This window comes from Phyllopteryx taeniolatus, chromosome 4 (genome assembly GCF_024500385.1).
Source record: "Phyllopteryx taeniolatus isolate TA_2022b chromosome 4, UOR_Ptae_1.2, whole genome shotgun sequence".
Taxonomy (NCBI): Eukaryota; Metazoa; Chordata; class Actinopteri; order Syngnathiformes; family Syngnathidae; genus Phyllopteryx; species Phyllopteryx taeniolatus.
This window is the reverse complement of record NC_084505.1, coordinates 13,052,218-13,072,073: the sequence shown is the minus strand read 5'-3', so window position 1 is coordinate 13,072,073 and position 19,856 is coordinate 13,052,218. Positions and strand designations below refer to the sequence as shown.

Genomic DNA, 19,856 nt, shown 5'->3' with positions numbered 1-19,856 from the left:
GGCACATACCTTGTTTCTTAATAAAGGAAACATGCAGTGCTATTGTGGCGCCACAGATATTGTTACATAGCATCTATATGCACCCATATTTAGGTATTATGGTATAGATATTTATGCAAGTCTTTTCAAAAATGCCCCAGGAAAACTTCCATGAGTCTATAAAAGTGTAAATATTTTCCTCGGAGAAACTTTTGATTGTGTTGCACTTCACATGAAATCAGTAACAATGTCATTCCCACTAAGAAGCAAGACATTAAATGAACATTTTATAAGCATTCCCATATGATTAAAGCAGAGTGCTTCAAATACAATAAAAGTTGACATGTTTGCAAAAATGCTCATCAGCACAAGTACACAAATATATTTGCTGAGATTGTTGCAGTCCAGCATTACCTGCAGCTGGTCAAAATTATCATATGGCATGTGATTTGATTTGATTGGTACATTTTTCACTTTTCTTAAAAAAATCTAATTACCTATCTTCCGACTGGACAGGAGAAACACATTTACAGGTGTGGACAAAAAGCAACACAGCTCTGACTTTGATAGCTGATTGGTAAATTTTGCAAACATGCCATTTGTTCAATTTGCAGCCACAAACGGTTACACACACACAGCAAACAATTTGTTATGAAGATTGAATAAGAAAATAGTACTTACTACAAAACTACTGTTAACTTTTTCTAAAATTCGTTTTTCGTTTAGTGCCATTGCTTCACCTTTTCTTTTCTTCACTCGTTTCTTTTCCAGCTTTTTACAGGCGTACATCTTACCGGTGGCGCGCACTTGGCAGGCACAAACCTGGAAAAACAAGCGGCGAGGACACATGAACAAACATCATTTGGTGTCAAAGAGTAACTAATGGAAGTTAACATCACACTCCAGGATTTTCCAACATTCAATTGAGTAAACTCATGAAAGGCGTCGCATTAACCCTTGAGGTTACTTAAAATCAGATAGATTTCAAGAGTACCATTGCATCCCTATAAATAGTTTAATCTTTATCTTGGTGACACTCACCTCGCCAAATCCACCTTTTCCTAGTACTCTGTAATGTCTGAAGGTATTTTTGGTTACTGGTTGCCTGGAATGGAAAGAGAGGAAGAATGACATAAGATAAAATGTCATAAAACAACTGATGGGTAATTCAGTTCAGAACATGTGAAGCTGTAGACTGAACAAAGCTGTAATTTAATATTAATTCACACTACTTCAGTTCCCTGCCGTTATGCAAATGATCATTCATTATTAAGCATTCAGTCACACAGAACCAACGACAATCACCACATTTGTGTTTGGGTGCAAGGACCCGTCTAAAAGAAACTACCATTAGTTTTTGAAAAAAAAAGCATTTACAGTATTATTTACTGTGAGAATGCCGAGCTTGAGTAGGCTTCCATCCGAGGGCAACTGTGCATCACAAATGTGTAATAACTGTGCTTCCTTTGCTGTGCACCCTCTCAACAGCTTCAAACTTTAAGAAACAAAATGTGCAAAATGTGTGGGTGGGCCATTAGTCTTCTCAGTGTAAACATCAGTTCCAAAATATTGGACGTTTTCTGAGTTCAATTGGTGAGGTCCGTGCATTACTACTCATCTGTGATTACAATTATGAATTTAATGTTAAAAGGGTGTTTTATTGTATACCTGATTGACTAATATACTGTACGACTGGTTAACTTTACCTCTAAAGTCAAGCAGCATGAAAGAAGGAGGTTCCACTTTATTTCTCAAAGCCTCTAGAGGCATACTCTCTGGTAGTGCCTTAGCATTTAAATGCAGTTTATGAAGAAATTGCCATTTCTGGTTAAAATTGTTAAAACTTCCCACATACTCGTAGTCTGTACAGGATAATGTTGTTTCTCCAGTATCAACCATATGAAGCCACAGTTCTGATGCTGTTGAAACAACAATGCAACATCCTACAGTATCAAAGGACAGTGGATGCTACACAACAACACTAGCTTCTTACCTCTCCAACCATTTCCATTGCAGGAAGCGAGAGAAGTACATGGACTCCTGGTAGGAGGAAAATGGTGCGCCACTTAGATAATCACGAACTATTCTGGGGAGAAATGAATTATTATTTTTTTCATCATCTATTTAGGAAGGATGTTACAGAACATTTCTATCCAGAAAAAAAGTTATACAATTTCTTGACAAATATGACTGACAGCAAGAGACAATGACTAAAGGAAAATTAAAATATTATTATTATTATTTTTTTTTTTTTTTAAATCACCACAAACTCTACATGTAGTTTAGTTTGGTGAATTTGCTTTATGCTCTGTATTGATGGAAAAGGTGGCAACACAAAACTTGTCAATTGTCACTAAAAGTTGACTTGACCCTGAACACCTGGCTTGTGTGTGATGTCTTTAGCTGCTTTGACTGCATGGTGATTAAAATACCAACAGGGTCAAGCAAACCCTAATGTTTCCCATTCCAAAAGTGTGCATGGCGGCTCACATACAGCTTTTTATATAATTTATTAATGTTCACCAAACATGAATGAAAAGTGAATGAAATAAACTATTGTTTTAGTTAAAGTGCTTGTTTATTAACAAGCACTTTTGACAGAATAAAGGATGCACTAGAAAAAAAAAATCTCGCTATATTTATTCAAGCCATCTGAGGCTCCTGCTGGTCTCCTATTCTAAAAATATGTTAGAAACATGCTCACACATGCCAACGACACTTTCCCCTGCACACTCAGAGTTATTTCATCACTAAAGATGATCAGGAAATGGTGGTTGACAAAATAGGGGTACAGATTCCAGAAAAGTGGCATTACATGCTTAGTAAAAGCAAATGTAAGGTAATCACATAACCAAGTTACATATGACTCACTGTCAATGGCGGAGACATGGCAGAGACTGACACCGAGGCTGTGTAGTCGCGGTGATTCCGGGACCCGGGAGACCAAAATTGTGCTTGCGCTCTCACCAGGAAGACGTCTGGGAGACGTCTCCAGACAACGTGACAACCAATTCACCTGGCTGATATCGTATATTATGTGTGTGTTTGTGCTGTGTGTGCACCGGGACAGTCCTCTAATGAGGAAAACACTTAAATGTCTATGAAATCCAAACTATATGGGCGATTGCTCTGACATTGTCAGAGGTTGAAGTGGGCATAGGTAAAGATGTCCACATACATTTTGGTGACAATTGCTGCAGTTATGTGACAAGCTACGTTAAGCTTTTTCCTTTATAGTGAGCATATAGAGGAGTCGCTAAAAGGTCTCTAATTAAACGTCGACTCCCTGGCGACCCGGGTAGTATAAAAGAGACTTCAGGAGATGTCACAGAGATTTCTCCACAACCAGCGGCGACTCAGGTCACCATCAGGTCGCCAATTACTCTCCGAGCCAGTAAGACAGGGGTCAAAGCGTCCGGGCTCTTTTTATGAGCGATCTTTGTCACATTGCGGAAAGGAAAGATTTTTTCTCTTAAGCAGGGAGTGATACTGGTCATTGGAAAGTATTGTTAAGTGGTGATCTGCTGTTTAACTCAAAACAAATAAAATTGAGTGTGTTCTTTACACAAACAGCAGCATGTTTTGGGGTAACCAAGTTCCGGTCGAAAGTGTCTTCTTCCACAATAAAATTCTGTTATCCCAGCTCAGTCAGATGAAAAATGTTGACTTTGTCTTGGAGGTAAAAATTGTCCCCAGATACTCGAGAGGGAGGAGTCAAACAGAGGCTGGCTGGGTTCCCAGCCCCTGACAGACACTGCTGGGAGCAGAAATAAACACAGCTACAATATGGCTATTGTTTGAAGAAGGCCAAGCAGGAAAAAGAAAAGAGGGAAAAAACAGCAGACATGTTAATATGGGCAATATGGGCAAGCATACCCGTTTGAACTCGGTATGACAAAGTTCCACAGCAATGCAGGAAACCCCACGAGTGAACCAATACTTTCTGATCTGCAACCGGCTGTGAAAATGTCATGTTTCCACGTGCAGCACAATGCTTTCGTTTGGGCTTTCCCTCGGAGGTGGGGGATCGAGAAAGAATTACATATTTAAGGCCATGGTCCACAAGGGATTATAAATAGCAATGATAGTGAAAGGAATGAATGATGGAGTGACACTCAGACACTCAGTGCACTAGTCCAGTTTTGGTAATACTAAAAAGTGCATGCTGTGTTCCATGCTTCTTCAGTGTGCTGTTTTTTGTCCCTCTTATCATCATCGCTAAAACCTCTCAATGTATTTTTTTTGCTTGTTTGTTTTCTTTCCTTTGATGGTATTTTAATTCTGCTTATCACATTCAATTCTGGACCAGATGTTAAGATGCCAAACAGCATTTAGCTTTACATTATATGCAAGCTTTCAGGCAGTATTGTGTGGCTGTCTGGGGAAAAAAATAGCAAGCCGAATTTGGTTCCAGTAATTGTTTTTTTTTCTACTACGGTGTGTCTTCATTTCGCAGTTTAAGTTGATTTGGTGCATGTTATTTCAAGTAAGAAATTTGATAGAGATGTGTACAGTTGGTACGCAAAGTATTCAGACCCCCTTAAAATTTTCACTCTTCGTTATATTGCAGCCATTTGCTAAAATCATCTAAGTTCATTTTTCTCCCTCAATGTACACACAGCACCCCATATTGACAGAAAAAAACGGAATGGTTGAAATCTTTGCAGATTTATATTGCATTCAGACCCTTTGCTGCGTCGCTTATATTTAACTCTGGCGCTGTCCATTTCTTCTCATCCTTTAGTTGGTTCTACACCGTCATTGGAGTCCAGGTGTGTTTGATTATACTGATTGGACTTGATTAGGAAAGCCACACACCTGTCTGTACAAGACCTTACAGCTCATGGTGCATGTCAGAGCAAATGAGAATCATGGTCAAAGGAACTGCCTGAAGAGCTCAGAGACAGAAGAAATGTGGCAAGGCACAGATCTGGCCAAGGTTACAAAAACATTTCTGCTGCACTTTAGGTTCATAAGAGCACAGTGGCCTCCATAATCCTGAAATGGAAGACGTTTGGGACGACCACACCCCTTCCTAGAAATGGTTGTCCGGCCAAACAGAGCAATCGGGGTAGACGAGCCTTGGTGAGAGAGGTAAAGAAGAACCCAAAGATCACTGTGGCTGAGCTCCAGAGATGCAGTCGAGAGATGGGAGAAAGTTCGAGAAAGTCAACCATCACTGCAGCCCTCCACCAGTCGGGGCTTTATGGCAGAGTGGTCCGACGGAAGGACTCCAAGATGGTGAGAAATAAGATTCTCTGGTATGATGCGACCAAGATAGAACTTTTTGGTCTTAATTCAAGGCGATATGCGTGGAGAAAACCAGGCACTGCTCATCACCTGTCCAATACAGTCCCAACAGTGAAGCATGGTGGTGGCAGCATCATGCTGTGGGGGTGTTTTTCAGCTGCAGAGACAGGACGACTGGTTGGAACCGAAGGAAAGATGAATGCAGCCAAGTACAGGGATATGCTGAATGACAACATTCTCATTCCAGTGTTCAGGACCTAAGACTGGGCCAAATGCTCACCTTCCAACAAGACAATGACCCTAAGCACACAGTTAAAATAACAAAGGAGTGGCTTCAGAACAACTCCGTGACTGTGCGTGAATGGCCCACCCAGAGCCCTGACTTAAATCCAATTGCGGATCTCTGGAGAGACCTGAAAATGGCTGCCCACCAACGTTCACCATACAACCTGACAGAACTGGAGAGGATCTGCAATGAGGAATGGCACATGAACCCCAAATCCAGATTTGAAACACTTGTTGCATCATTCCCAAAAAGACTCGTGGCTGTATTAGCTCAAAAAGCTGCTTCTACTAAATACTGAGCAAAGGGTCTGAATACTTATGGCTGTGTGATATTTCAGTTTTTCTTTTTCTGGAAAAATTCAAATCTGTCAATATGGGGTGGTGTGTGTACATTAATGAGGGGGGGAAATTAACTTAAATTATTTTAGCAAATGGCTGCAATATAAGAGTGTGAAAAATTTCAGGGGGTCTGAATACTTTCCGTGTCCACTGTATATTGTACGAGATTATAGAGAAATTATGCCATTAGTCGCTTAATCATCAGAACTGCAATGACATCAATAAATCACAAGGATTTTATTGTGAGCTATTTTATGGCTAGTTTAAATTAATGTCATCCTGTAGTTGTCTTGAATTTGGCTGGAACACTGGAAGATTAAAGAGACAACCCTACCCACAAAGCAAGGAATTTGAGGTTTAACCTCAATTTTCTCTTAGTATGACAATACAGTGAAATGGCAGACAGTATGGATGGGAAAAGCAGAGTAACATCCATGTTACTCCCGACAGAAATTAATCGATTTTTTTTCATTGATTATTGATGATCCAAGGAGCCAAAATGAGAATGGAAATGTGTTAAAATACAATTTACTAGTGTATACATAATCAGAAAAGTAAACCTGACAAAGTTTCCTGAGTATTGGTGTCATCGTGGTATACAAATTAAGAGTGTCCCGATCTGATTTTTTTGATTAAAAATCGGTCCGATGTCAGCAAAAAACGAGTATGGGATCGGACTAGATCGGACTAGAATCCACGTGATCACAACAACAGCTTGCAAAGGCTTGCAAACTAGTAGCAAGGAGTAAGAGTAAATGTTGCATGTTTAAAGTTGTGTATTGACACTCCACTTTAAGTTAGCTTTAAAAGTAAACAAAATAATTACACCTACTGAATTTTCAAATACATCACTGCCTTCGTTTCTTTCTTCGTTTTTGTCCACAAAATTTGCTAGCTCACAGCTAACACACAATGAATGAAAATCACCATTGACGAGCGAACGAAAATTAGCATCAAACTTGCGGGACTTATATCTCAAAATATTGAATATTGGTACAGAAATGCTGTATAACCACATACAAACAGGCAATATAACTAGGGGTGTCCCGATCCGACCTTTGAGATCGAAACTCGGTCCGATGTGTGTAAAAAAACAAGGATCGGATCGGATCTAAAATCTCTGATTTTACCACTCTTATACGTCTATTCCATGCTCCGCTTCAGCACTTCTATCCAGCTTACGCCAGTTGCTTTAGGAAGTTCAAGTGTATTGTCACACATGTGGAGAAAGAAAATGATGTTCTCACCATATGTTGACAGTAAAGAAAAAAAAAAAAACTTGAATTTAATTATTTAGCACTTTAAAAGCATACTTTGTATTTATTTATTCAGATTATTTTTCATGGTTTTCTAATTTATGTTTTATTTAATCTATTCAAATGTAGAATATTCTTATGTTTATTTGGTGGTTGCAATTTTTTGTTTTATTGAAGTTTTATTGAATTTATTTTCCAGGATTTCCTAATATAATTGTTATACATTTTATTCAATTGCAGTACATTCTTATTTTTAAAGTTACTTTATGTAACTAACCCATTGGTTAATAATAAATGGGTCAGTTTTTCTCATACCTACCGCTGCTGATTATTGTTCTCTCTGAGTAATATCACTTCATCAAGCTTTTTATAACATTCCATACTGCAAATTCAGTAATGCATGTATGATCATTCCTGATATCGGATCAGACTGATATTGGTATCGGATCGGAAGTGAAAAAGTTGGATCGGGACACTCCTAATACAAATGAGAGGAAATTTTAGCAAGTGAAACAAGCATGATGAATTCCAAATCAAGCCATGTGGTGAGAAGCAAGTTCAGTCTTATAATCCCTGGTCTGTTTGCTCCTCCTGGCTTGCAGCGCCGGCAGCTGAAACACCTGCAAGTGTGTGTGTTTGTGTGCATGTATACGAACACTGAGGCTGCAGTTGTTTTCATGCCAGCCATCCGGATGATCTCTTTGCCCAATAAACTTTTTCCCCCTTTTCAATCACTTTTCATCTGCAAGTCTTTGTGGGTGTATGTGTGTAAAACTGCGCACCAGGTGCCAGCTGCCTCATCATCACTAGTGACAGGATGCACACAGAACAGTGTGCAAACACACAGTGAAGGAGAGCAGTTCTGCTGTTGCCACTAAGCTGTGACGGCCCAGACTCGTCATAAAGAAAGCCTCTGACAAACATTCCTTTCATTACAAGCGCAGATCCATTCTAAAATGGGAAATTCAGTTCGACCCATGCACAGTTTTAAAAAAGTCAACCAAAGGGTCGTACATGACGAGAAGATGCGACTTACTTGGTGCAGTCATTGAAGAGCTCCTTACAAGGACTCTGTTCAAGTCTCTCCCGGCACCCAGCGACCACATCTTGAGGTACGCCAGGCAGATGGGCTGCCGACTTGAAAGGGGAACAGAAAGAGAATGTGCTGTGAAAATGGGCAAAACACAAGAGCCAGGCATACACCCGTCACCCATGCGGCATGGCTGTTTTGAGTATGAGCGTGTATTACCCCGTTATTGAAGTAAGTGTCTAAAACATTCAATCCGCAGTCCCTCCGCTTCTCATCAGGAGCTAACTGATACGTGGCCTGTGAGGAGAACACAAGCTTAAGCACACACATCAGAAGAACCCACGCTAACACAAACATCTACAATACCTCTACAGATAAGGGCAAATGACTACATTAAAAGGCCGGAAGAGAGAGGAGAGGTTCATAGGAAATGAAAGAAAAGTCACACTGAGCGCGCCCTCACATAGCAGCAGCGGGAGAAGCCACTGTGGTTTTACAACTGGCACAGTTTAGAATGTTTTTTTTTTTTTTTTTTTTAGATTATCCAGTTACATTTCCAAAAAATGGAACAGAACTGAAAATCATGATCTGGCTTTGTTTTCCACCAAAGGGCTGTACATGAAAAATGGTGACTCCTGCATCATCTGCATCAATAGTGAATGAATAATGAGTGAAATTGTGAAGCGTCTTGAGTATTATGAAAATTGCTATATAAGTGTAATGCATTTTTCCAGCGTGAAGCTGAGCATACACTGTACAATTTTATTAAAGCTGCTTTTAAATTAGAATTAATACTGCACAAGTAAAGGCCTGCGAAAGAAAGTCAAAGATGGTTAAGTCTTAGTACTGAGAACCACGATTTGCAGTACCAACTCTTCACTGTGGTGTGTGAGAGACTCACAAAATGGTGCCGTTTTTCCTTTCACTGTAATTAGTATTTTATTTTTTATATACAGTGGATACGGAAAGTATTAAAATTTTCACTCTGTTATATTGCAGCCATTTTATTGTTTTCCTAATTAATGTACACACAGCACCCCATATTGAGAGAAAAAAACAGAATTGTTGAATTTTTTGCAGATTTATTAAAAAAGAAAAACTGAAATATCAAACAGCCATAAGTATTCAGACCCTTTTCTCAGTATTTAGTAGAAGCAGCCTTTTGAGCTAATACAGCCATGAGTCTTTTTGGGAATGATGCAACAAGTTTTTCACACCTGGTTTTGCAAATCCTCTGCCATTCCTTTTAAGTCAGGGCTCTGGCTGGGCCATTCAAGCACAATCACAGAGTTGTTCTGAAGCCACTCCTTCATTATTTTAGCTTTGTGCTTAGGGTCATTGTCTTGTTGGAAGGTGAGTCTGAGGTCCTGAGCACTCTGGAGAAGGTTTTCGTCCAGGATGTCCCTTTACCTGGCCGCATTCATCTTTCCTTCGATTGCAACCAGTCGTCCTGTTCCTACAGCTGAAAAAAAAAACCCACAGCATGATGCTGCCACCACCATGCTTCACTGCTGGGACTGTATTTGACAGGTGATGCTCAGTGCATGGTTTTCTCCACACATACCGCTTAGAATTAAGGCCATAAAGTTCTATCTTGGTCTCATCAGACCAGAGAATCTTATTTCTCACCATCTTGGAGTCCTTCCGTCGGACCACTCTGCCATAAAGCCCCGACTGGTGGAGGGCTGCAGTGATGGTTGACTTTCTAGAACTTTCTCTCATCTCCTGACTGCATCTCTGGAGCTCAGCCACAGTGATCTATGGGTTCCTCTTTACCTCTCTCACCAAGGCACTTCTCCCACAAATTGCTCAGTTTGGCCGGACGGCCAGCTCTAGGAAGGGTTCTGATCGTCCCAAACGTCTTCCATTTCAGGATTATGGAGGCCACTGTGCTCTTAGGAACCTTAAGTGCAGCAGAATGTTTTTTTGTAACCGTGGCCAGATCAGTGCCTTGCCACAATTCTGTCTCTTGAGCTCTTCAGGTGGTTCCTTTGACCTCATGATTCTCATTTGCTCTGACAAGCACTGTGAGCTGTAAGGTCTTATATAGAGAGGTGTGTGGCTTTCCTAATCAAGTCCAATCAGTATAATCAAACACAAACTTAAATGATTTTAGCAAATGGCTACAATATAACAAAGAGTGAGAAATTTAAGGGGGTCTGAATACTTTCCGTACCAACTATAGATCAGTGATTCACTTGCAAAATTAATGTGGATAGAGAAACTACATATTTTAATTTCTCGTGTATAATACACTCAAGTATAATTCGCACCCCAAAATCACACTTCCGCAGCTAAATTTTCCTTCTACCTATTCATAATATGCACCCCAGAATTGCTGCTATCCGTGCTCAAATATTGAAGTATTATCTGCATAATTTGCATTTCGTTAGGTTTTTCAAAGACATTTTAAAGTTCTCTGACGTAAACGTACCTTTGCGCATGCGGCAAAGAAAACGAAAGCGGAAAATGCTTGCAAAATGTCTGTGTGCATGCGCTGATGACAATGATACTTCCGTCTTCGGAAGCTGTTATACTATATTGCCAAAAGTATTCGCTCACCTGCCTTGATTCACATAATTTTAAGTGACATCCTATTACTAATCCATAGCGTTTAATATGACATTGGTGCACCCTCTGCAGTTACAACAGCTTAAAGTCTTCTGGGAATGTTTTCCACAACATTTAGGAGTGTGTTTATGGGAATTTATGGCCATTTTTCCAGGAGCGCATTTGTGAAGTTACACACTGATATACACTGAATACCGAGGCCTGGCTCTCAGTCTCCGCTCTAATTCATCCAAAAGTGTTCTATAGGGTTGAGGTCAGTATTGTGCTGACCAGTCAAGTTCATCCACATCAAACTTTCTCATCAGTGTCTTCATGAACCTGGATTTAGGCACTGATGCACAGTCAGTTTGGAACAAGAAGGGACCATCTCCTTTTTTTTTTTTGTCCTGTTAGGCTGTTAGGTCAAGTAGAATGGAAAATCTGTATCCCTTTTATGCCGGAACAGTTTTACTGTGTCACAGTGGAGTTTTGAGCTTCCGCTGTGGTATTATAATTGAGGCTTATTGAGAATCAGACTTGATCAGTCGAACAGAACAAAGTTTCAGGAAGGGAGAGAGAAACAAAGACAAAAGACAAAGCACTAATTGTTAACAGGATGAGAGAAGTAAATCATTACATTATCTACAACAATGATACATTAACTATGAGTGTTGCATGGGGCTGTAGTACTAGACCCTGTGAGGGAAGGACAAGACAAGATAGAACAGGACAAGAACAGGAGAAGAAGCATGCAGGACAAGGGTCGTGAACCCGGCTGTACAACTGAAGTGTGGTGGCATTAATTATGTAAATTAAAAAAGTCTACAGGACGAGAGTATAAGTGAGGGGATACACAAGCGATTTGCATATTCATTAGTTATTTGTTTCAGTAAGTGCGTGACCCCACACCCAGTGAAATAGTCCTAGGGGTTTGTGCCTGAGGATACATGCAAGTAAATTGATACCATTTTACATGCACAAAGACTGACAGAAGTGTCCTGCAATTGCTGTGGCCGCACCGCGGCGGCTGAGGACAATCAATCGAGGAGAAGGGGCCATCTCCAAACTGTTACCTACAAAGTTGGAAATGTCCAAAATATTAGTCCCTGAGCTCCAGTGAAAGGAACTCTGAATGTTTCAGCATACCAAGAGATTTTGGACAGTCAAACAGTTTGGGGATTACCCTTTCCTGTTCCAACATAACTGTGCACCGGTGCAAAGATCAAGGTCCAAGGACTAGGATTAGAGAATTTGGTAAGAATGAACCTGACTGGCGGCACGGTGAACGACTGGTTAGAGCGTCTGCCTCACAGTTCTGAGAACCGGGGTTCAATCCCCGGCCCTGCCTGTGTGGGTTTTCTCCGGGCACTCCGGTTTCCTCCCACATGCCAAAAACATGCATGTTAGGTTAACTGACAACTCTAAATTGCCTGTAGGTGTGAATGTGAGTGTGAATGGTTGTTTGTTTGTATGTGCCCTGCGATTGGCTGGCAACCAGTTCAGGGCGTACCCCGCCTCCTGCCCGATGATAGCTGGGATAGGCTCCAGCACGCCCGCGTGCCTAGTGAGGAGTAGCGGCTCAGAAAATGGATGGATGGATGGATGGATGGATGAACCTGACTGACCTGCACAGAGTCAGGCCCTCAACCAGATAAAACAAATGTGGGTTGATTTCGAGTGGACTGAGCCAGGCTTTCTCGTCCAACACCAGATTGTGACCTCACAAATATGATCCCGGAAGAATAGGCAAAACGTCCCATAAATTCATTCCTGAACCTTGGAGCCTTCCCACAAGAGTTGAAGCATACATGATATTGAACGATATGGATTTACAATGGGATATCACTTAAAATCAAATTCACATTAAACTGACTTCACGACAATGTACTGCATTTTATGAACTATTAGAAAGAATTATTAGACAGCTAAGTCACATTCAGAAGCTTCGCAGTTAATGTGGCGTGGATAGTAATGTCGTTTCTGAGTATACTGTGACGTTCGCGCTCCATACAGATAAGCTGTAGCTGATAATCACTCATGTAATGCAGCAGTTCATCGTCGTGAAGCCGTTAGCTTAGTGTTCAAATATCCTCGTCCAAAATCGGTTTTGCGAAACACACAAGGTCTGGTCAACATTATAAATAACCAGATGCCTTTTCCTCCATCGGTACACGACAAGACAACCATCTTCTACAACAGCACACAAAACTCCAGAGATACAAGCCCAGTGCCGAAACGACGACAGTCGCAAAATGCAATTATAAAGTTCCTTTTAGAGGAATATGAACAAAAATGAAATAAGACTAAAGCAAAACATATATGTTTTTACAGCTTTCCAGTTAAAATCTAGGTACCGTATTTAAATTTGTTGTTTATGTTCTTAATGTTATATTGTTACATAGATCATTTTACACTTGAGACTATGTGAATCCCGGGATGCACATGGCATGGAAATAATGAGTCCCAGCCCTGGAACAATGAGTCCCTGCAATTTATCATCACGGAATACAGATACGGTAATCCTCCGCTACGTCACGGTTCTTGCTTTGCAGTTCCACTATTGCAGATTTTTATTACATATATTACTCTACCTTTTATACTGTTTGCACAATATTTTTTTATCCATTGCTCTTGCTCAGCATATTTTTACGCCTGCTACGATAGCAGTTTTTTTAGAAAGATATATTTTCCCAAAAATGTTTACGATAAACACTAGTATCGTATTTTTTTTTTTTAATGCCACTGGCATAATAACAATAGAGCATAATAAAGAATCGTACACCTCTTACAAATTCTACCCTGGTAATCAAAAATATAACCACAACTGTGTAATGTTCTCTCATTTACCAGATAAAAGTAGGGCTGCACTTCACAATAAGAGCAACTAAATAAAAAGAGAAAGTTATAAGTGTTCAAATAAAGTGCTCAAGTTAAGAAAAATACCGTTTGAGTTGCCCTTTTCTGTTTGGCATCTTTGACACAACAGTGAAGTTATTACATCTTTTAATCAACAACAGAGTCGTTTTAGAGCTTATGTTTGTTCAAAACCTTTGTTTTGTTTCATAATGGCATTTCACATATGCACATTTTTATAAAGGGCTCGCAGTAAGAACTTCCCACTGAGAAGTTTAAACAAATATGACACTGACCGTTCCATTTGAAGCGCAGTTTGTTCCAAATGTTTAATTACTTTTCTTCAACTCAACTTCGACGCTGAGTCTCTATCTCCCCTGCTACGTTTCTTCTCTTCTCTGTCTGGGCTATGCGCAATCAGTGATTACGGCCTGACATGCAGATTTGATTGACTGAAGGGGGTGGCTGAACTTCCATGTGATTGGTCAGTAGGGTTCAACACTACTGTAAAGCATGTAATCTGGAATTACAGCCTGTAATCATAATACAAATTCACAGCGTGAGCGTTTCTGCCGTCTCGTAAACTAAGACGATAAATTCAGTGCTGTGTCACATCAAACACCCCTAGGTACCGATATACGTCCATAAAATGTAATATCACTGAAAGATACTAGCCAGGAAATTTGTTGTGTAGTTTTTCGCCAGCATAAGGCCGACTAATTTGGGTAATATATGCAACATGCATATGACATGAAGTCGTTAGTCGTGTGAGTCATGAAAAATTACTTCACTGGGTGCAGGCATCTCAGTGCATGGGTGCCAAGCGTAAAACAAGATGTATGTTCTTTTTAAATAAGCATGATTTGCTCTTGTTTTCGTTTGCGGCATAGCTCCGGGGCAGAGACACGGTCTCGGGCCTGTGTTTGCCTGCTCGCTGAACTGACGTGGGCTTGACCTCACGGATGAGTGCATGGAGGAAGAGGAGGGGTCTGCTCTCTGACAGCCTGTCTATATCACTAATCACCTCCTTCATTGACCCCCCCTAACCCTAACCAACACCCAATATTATTGCCAAGAAAGCCAGGGAAAGGACAGGGATCCCACTTTTCTCACTATTCATCCCAAAGGCGGGAACACAGATGTGGAAGCCAAGAGACAAACGTGTGTGAAAAAAATGAAAGAAAAATTAGGTTTTCCAAAATCTTACCACGGCGTCCATGAATTCGATGCAGCGCTTCAGCTCTGGCCTGGTGTCACAGTACTGACGAAATAGAAGCCGACCAATAGGCTGCTTCTCACATAGACTAGTATAGTCCCTCTCTGAGAGGAAGAGATGGGTAAACACAGGGAGAAATGAAAATTAATATGTTTTTGTAACATTACACAAGACATTCAGATCCAAAATAAAGAAAAGTCATTTTCATGCTTTGGTTACACAATTTTGCAGTTGCTATATTTTTTCTTTTGTGTGATGGTTACGCTTTGTCTCCCGTGCTTTATATGGTGTTCAGGCCTAAAAAACACATTGTTACCTCAATCTAAAGTGTCAATGTCTCATGGGGGTATACACAACACAATTTTATTATTACTTCTAGGAAAATTCTGGGGGCAAATAGCACCGATGAGCAGACTGTCTTCCTATGTGGGTCTTACTGATAATATCACAAATTATTTTAATGTGGCTCTGTGTAACGCCCTCGACACCATAGCAGCATTAAGAACTTAAAAAGTGTTATAAGACTTCTTGGTTCACAGATGAAACCTGAGCACTTAAACAATCAAGGTCTTCTTCTTCTTGAGGTTTTCTGTTAGGCATGGGGGGGATTGTTTCAAATACAAACAAGCTAAAAGTAATTATTTCCCCAGAATGTCTTAAATAAAAATAACCCTAAACACTTATTTGACACAGAAGCAATGCTAGCCCAACAGCAGCCTACTTCCAGCAACTCTCCATTTTCAGCTGATGATTTCATCCAATTAAAATTTTGCTTTATTTTTTTTTACCTCATTAGGAACGAGATTAAGGACACTTTGCCTCAAGCCCGGTTGAATTCTTCGATCAAGTAGATTAATATCAGCACTAAGGCGGATAACTGTCTGGCTAACCTCTCTCATCTTGAGGAAGTATGCCTTGACAGACTGACAAAACCCGTTAGTGCGGCAAAACAGACAACGTGCTTGCTCGACCCTCTTTCTTGAAAACCCGTTAAAGAGCTGTTTTTAACCTTAGGAAATTCCATCTTAAATATTGTAAATGTACAACAGGGTCCGACGTTAAGCCTTTGTGAGTGGTGGCCCGATGAGCCAAGTTGTGGTGGCCCTGTCATGATATAATACGTTAAATTTGAGTGATTATTTCCTATTTATCTTTATGCTGTATTATTTAAGCCCCTTTAAGAATTTATTAGTAGAATTGGATTCATGATGATTACGCTCTAATAACCTCACTAAAATGAAGGCATTGCAATCACAAAATAATAATAATAATAATGCTTAAAATAATAGTTAAAATCAAAATTACTAAAATATTTACTTCCTGATATTCCCACAATCAGGTGTTTTGATGTTGTGCACACTACATATATTATATATTAATATACATGTACATGCATATTGTAAAATATTGGCTGGTTGGTGGGAGGCTAAACTTAGGGGGCATTGTCTGTGTGTGCGCGCGCGCATTATGATTTTGATTTACCTTTATTATTTTGTATGTCACTGATGTAGTGGTACATTCGCCTGACTTCCGTGCAGGCAGCGTGGGTTCAGTCCCCACTCAGTAACAGCGTGAATGTGAGACTGAATGATTCTCAGTTTATATATGTCCCCTGCGATTGACTGGCGACCAGTTCAGGGTGTACCCCGCCTCTCGCCCATAGATAGCTAGGATAGGCTCCAGCGACCCCGAACAGGATGTGGTGTAGAGAATGGATCGATGGGTACTATTTTGTATACCGGTACTTGTGATTATCTGTATGTGATGAAATTACTCTCTTGAAAATTAGATGATGCATCCCAAGGGGCTAGCCTTGAAATAAATAAATACTGGTACAAAAATATAATGCACAATATACAGTATTTTTCATATAAAGGCAGCGTTCCGCAAAATTGTTTGCGCCTTTGACCATTTTCATGTGAAGACATTTTTGGTTACTTACTCCATAGAGATAAATAACCATGTTTTTATGATACCTATGATTGACACACACCGGCCGTATGCCAAATTATGCCAAAGTTCGGCAAGTGCTACAACAGTTTCATAAAGTGTTAAGGTTATGGATGGCGTGCGTTGCCTTAATATTTTGATGAATTAAGTCCTCGTTTACACACAGTTGTTCTCCGCACATATTTGGACATAATAATCTGGAGATGAGGCTTTGTTTGCTGCCCTTGTCGCTTGCTGCCATTTCGTTGTCCCACTGCCGGTCTTATGACTCTATTAATGCTAGCAGCATTAGCTTCGGCTATCGACTTGAGGCTAATTCGTGCTCATTTAGCCAGTCAGCCAGTCGTGGTTTTTCCTTGCGTCATCATAACATCCTGTTGCAGACGGGATGTTTTGGTGATAAAAGTATTTCAGTCTGCAACTGAAAATGCACTTTTGGGCCATTTTGGGCAGGCGAAAATCTTTGAGAACTTAGAAATTTCTATTGGCCCAAGCAGGCCAGCCTCTATACGTAGGTGGTGGCCCGAGACAGTGGTGAGGTGGCCCCGGGCCACCGTTGGTGTCGGACCCTGTACCAGCACTCCCCTTCCAGCTTTCAAGACTGTCGTTATGTGACCCTTACTCAAAAGAACCAACCTTGACCCTGAGAGTTTTTGCCATTATAGGCCAGTGTAAAATCTCCCATTAATTTAGAAAATTCTTGAAAAGAAACGTAGCACAACAGCTTGGCCTCTAGCAATGTAGTAAACTTTTTCAATCCGGATTCAGGGCAGAAAAATATACTGAAATGGCCCTTGCAAAAGTGAAGAATAATCATTTACTAGCCTCAGACTGACTGTGACACCTCATGAATACTATTAATACTCGACCTCAACGTAGCCTTTAATACCGTCGATTATATAGCAAAATACTTCTAGATCACCTTGAAACATGTATCGGTATTACAGGCTCAGCACTTTCTTGGTTTAGATCTAAACTCTTTGAGAGGACAATGTGTAATCCATGGTAATGTGACCTCTGAGTATTGTAATGTCACTTGCGGAATCCTGCAGGGATGGGTACTTGGACCTCTTTTGTTCAGCATTTATATGCTGCCGCTTGGCGATATCATACGATTAGCTATCGCTGTTATGCAGATAATACCCATCTATACATGCCATTAAAACTAACCCATGCGATTGCTGTAATCTGGAGGCATGTCTAATTAAGATTAAACAATGGATGTTCACTAACCTTTTGCTTCTTAACCATCAGAAAACTGAGCTGTTGATTGTTTAAGGAGATCATAATGATTTTTGACAAAAGTACCATTATTCAAAGTGACTCAGCAAAAAATCTTATCTTATATTTGACTCAATTCTTCCCTTTCAAATGCACAAGAATATGACCAAAACTGTGTTTTCTCATCTCTGCAATATTGCTAAAATACGGCCCATCCGATCTGCTAGTGGTTCAGAGATCATAGTTGATGTATTTGTTACATCTCGCCTCGACTTTTGTAAAGTGCTGCTCTCTGGTCTTCCCATGTGTAGTATTAAAAGCCTGCTGTTAGAACAAAATGCTGCAGCAAGACTTGACGAGGACAAGAAAGTTTGATCATATACTCCGATAATGGCCAAATTACATGGGCTCCCAGGCCACTTGAGATGTGATTTTTAAGGTTTTATTACGTACGCATAAAATATTACATGGCTTAGCATCCTCCGATGTCGCCCCGAAATCTTGGTCCGCAACATGCTGGTCTTTTGGTGAACAGCCAGAAAGAAGTCCACAGGTGCTAGAGCACTTCCTATTTGGTCTCCAATACTCTGGAAAGCACTACCCGTGGATATTAGCGCTACTACCTCAGTAGAAATCTTAACTTAAAACTTTTTACACTTTGGCATTTAGTTAAAATACAGGCCTGTTTTACTGCTACTTCTCCTCTCTCCTCCCCCCTGCACTCCTGCTCAGAAAGGGGGCGAGGTGACGATGACCAAATCTGAGGCTGTTGCTGTATGGATTCTGCACCGACCAACTGGGACAAGACCTGAGGTGGACCACTTCCGTGGAGGTACTGCTGTGGAAGATTCTGCTGCGAATGACTGGGTCAGCCTGGTCTTCCTGAAAAGGGGATCCCTCCATCTGCAGTACCTTCTCACACGACATGCTTTAATCAACCCTTGAGGATCAAGGCAACTCCTGACAAGTTCAAGTCTGCTTTGTGGAAATGGCTTTCTTTTGTTTCTGTCTCTCTCCTTTTCCACTCTCGAAAACAATCAGTCGAGACTGATGGCCGCCCTACAACAAGTCTCGGGTCTGCTTGAGGTTTCTTTCCAAGAGGGAGTTTTTCCTTGCCTCCGTCACCTAGTGCGTGCTCATGTGGGGTTCAGTTGGTCTTTTAATGAGTGAGGAGTGTGGTCTTTGACATGCTCCATGTGAAGTGTGCTGAGACAACTTCTTTTGTTTATTTGGCGCTATATAAATAAATTGAATTCATGTCAACTTCCAAATAATTCAGAAATCATTGAAATTGAATCCAATTTAAACAACTTCATTGGTCGTGCTGAGGGAAATTTATTTAAAATAGCCTACACAAAAGAAAGCTCGCAGTTATTACAGAAATAGGAAGAAAAAAATAATATATTTATTAGGACCAATTTATGGCCAAATGAACTGTAAACCCACCAGTACCAAAATAGGAAGAGGCCCAATAATTTTCATGTCACAAGCTAAAAAAATACAGGCAATTTATAAATATATCAAAACAAAATAAGGCCGTAAACACTAATGACAACATCCACACGTGTGTACAGAGGATTGAAGAGGAAGCAGAGGATGAAAATGTCTGAGGGGTGACACCTAAAGAAACAACCTGGATTGTAAATCAAATCTTTGCAACAGCTCTCCCCATCTGCAGTTTATTACCCAGCATTCCCTCTGCGCTTCAGCACACCACTTATTACACTAACTCATTCACATGGTCATAAGGTCTAAGGTAACCCTGATAAGCAAGTAGAAGATTGTAGAGACTGTAGCTTTTATTGCCTCTCTTTGCACTGGCTGCTGTGTTTTACATGTTATGAGCAAATGTTCACAGAGCAAATCTCCTGTATTGAAGTTCATTGTACTATCCCTCGGGTATTGCCTTACATCATTGATCCTCAAA

The 19,856-nt window shown here is 40.4% G+C and overlaps 1 protein-coding gene across 8 annotated transcripts in view; it reads right to left on the bottom strand.

Moving 5' to 3' along the window:
• The window catches only part of grk4 (G protein-coupled receptor kinase 4), a 69,600-nt gene that overhangs the window by 20,397 nt on the left and 29,347 nt on the right, over window positions 1-19,856 (bottom strand). For 6 of the 8 annotated variants that reach the window (XM_061769638.1, XM_061769636.1, XM_061769639.1 and 3 more), the window contains 6 exons: window positions 14,750-14,862; window positions 8,359-8,436; window positions 8,146-8,246; window positions 1,973-2,065; window positions 1,021-1,084; window positions 661-801 (listed from right to left, as the gene is read on the bottom strand). In XM_061769638.1, coding sequence (XP_061625622.1) covers window positions 661-801; window positions 1,021-1,084; window positions 1,973-2,065; window positions 8,146-8,246; window positions 8,359-8,436; window positions 14,750-14,862 — 590 coding nt within the window. Of the gene's footprint in view, window positions 1-660; window positions 802-1,020; window positions 1,085-1,972; window positions 2,066-8,145; window positions 8,247-8,358; window positions 8,437-14,749; window positions 14,863-19,856 lie in introns of those variants that run through there. The other 2 variants (XM_061769640.1, XM_061769641.1) reach the window with 2 other exon arrangements.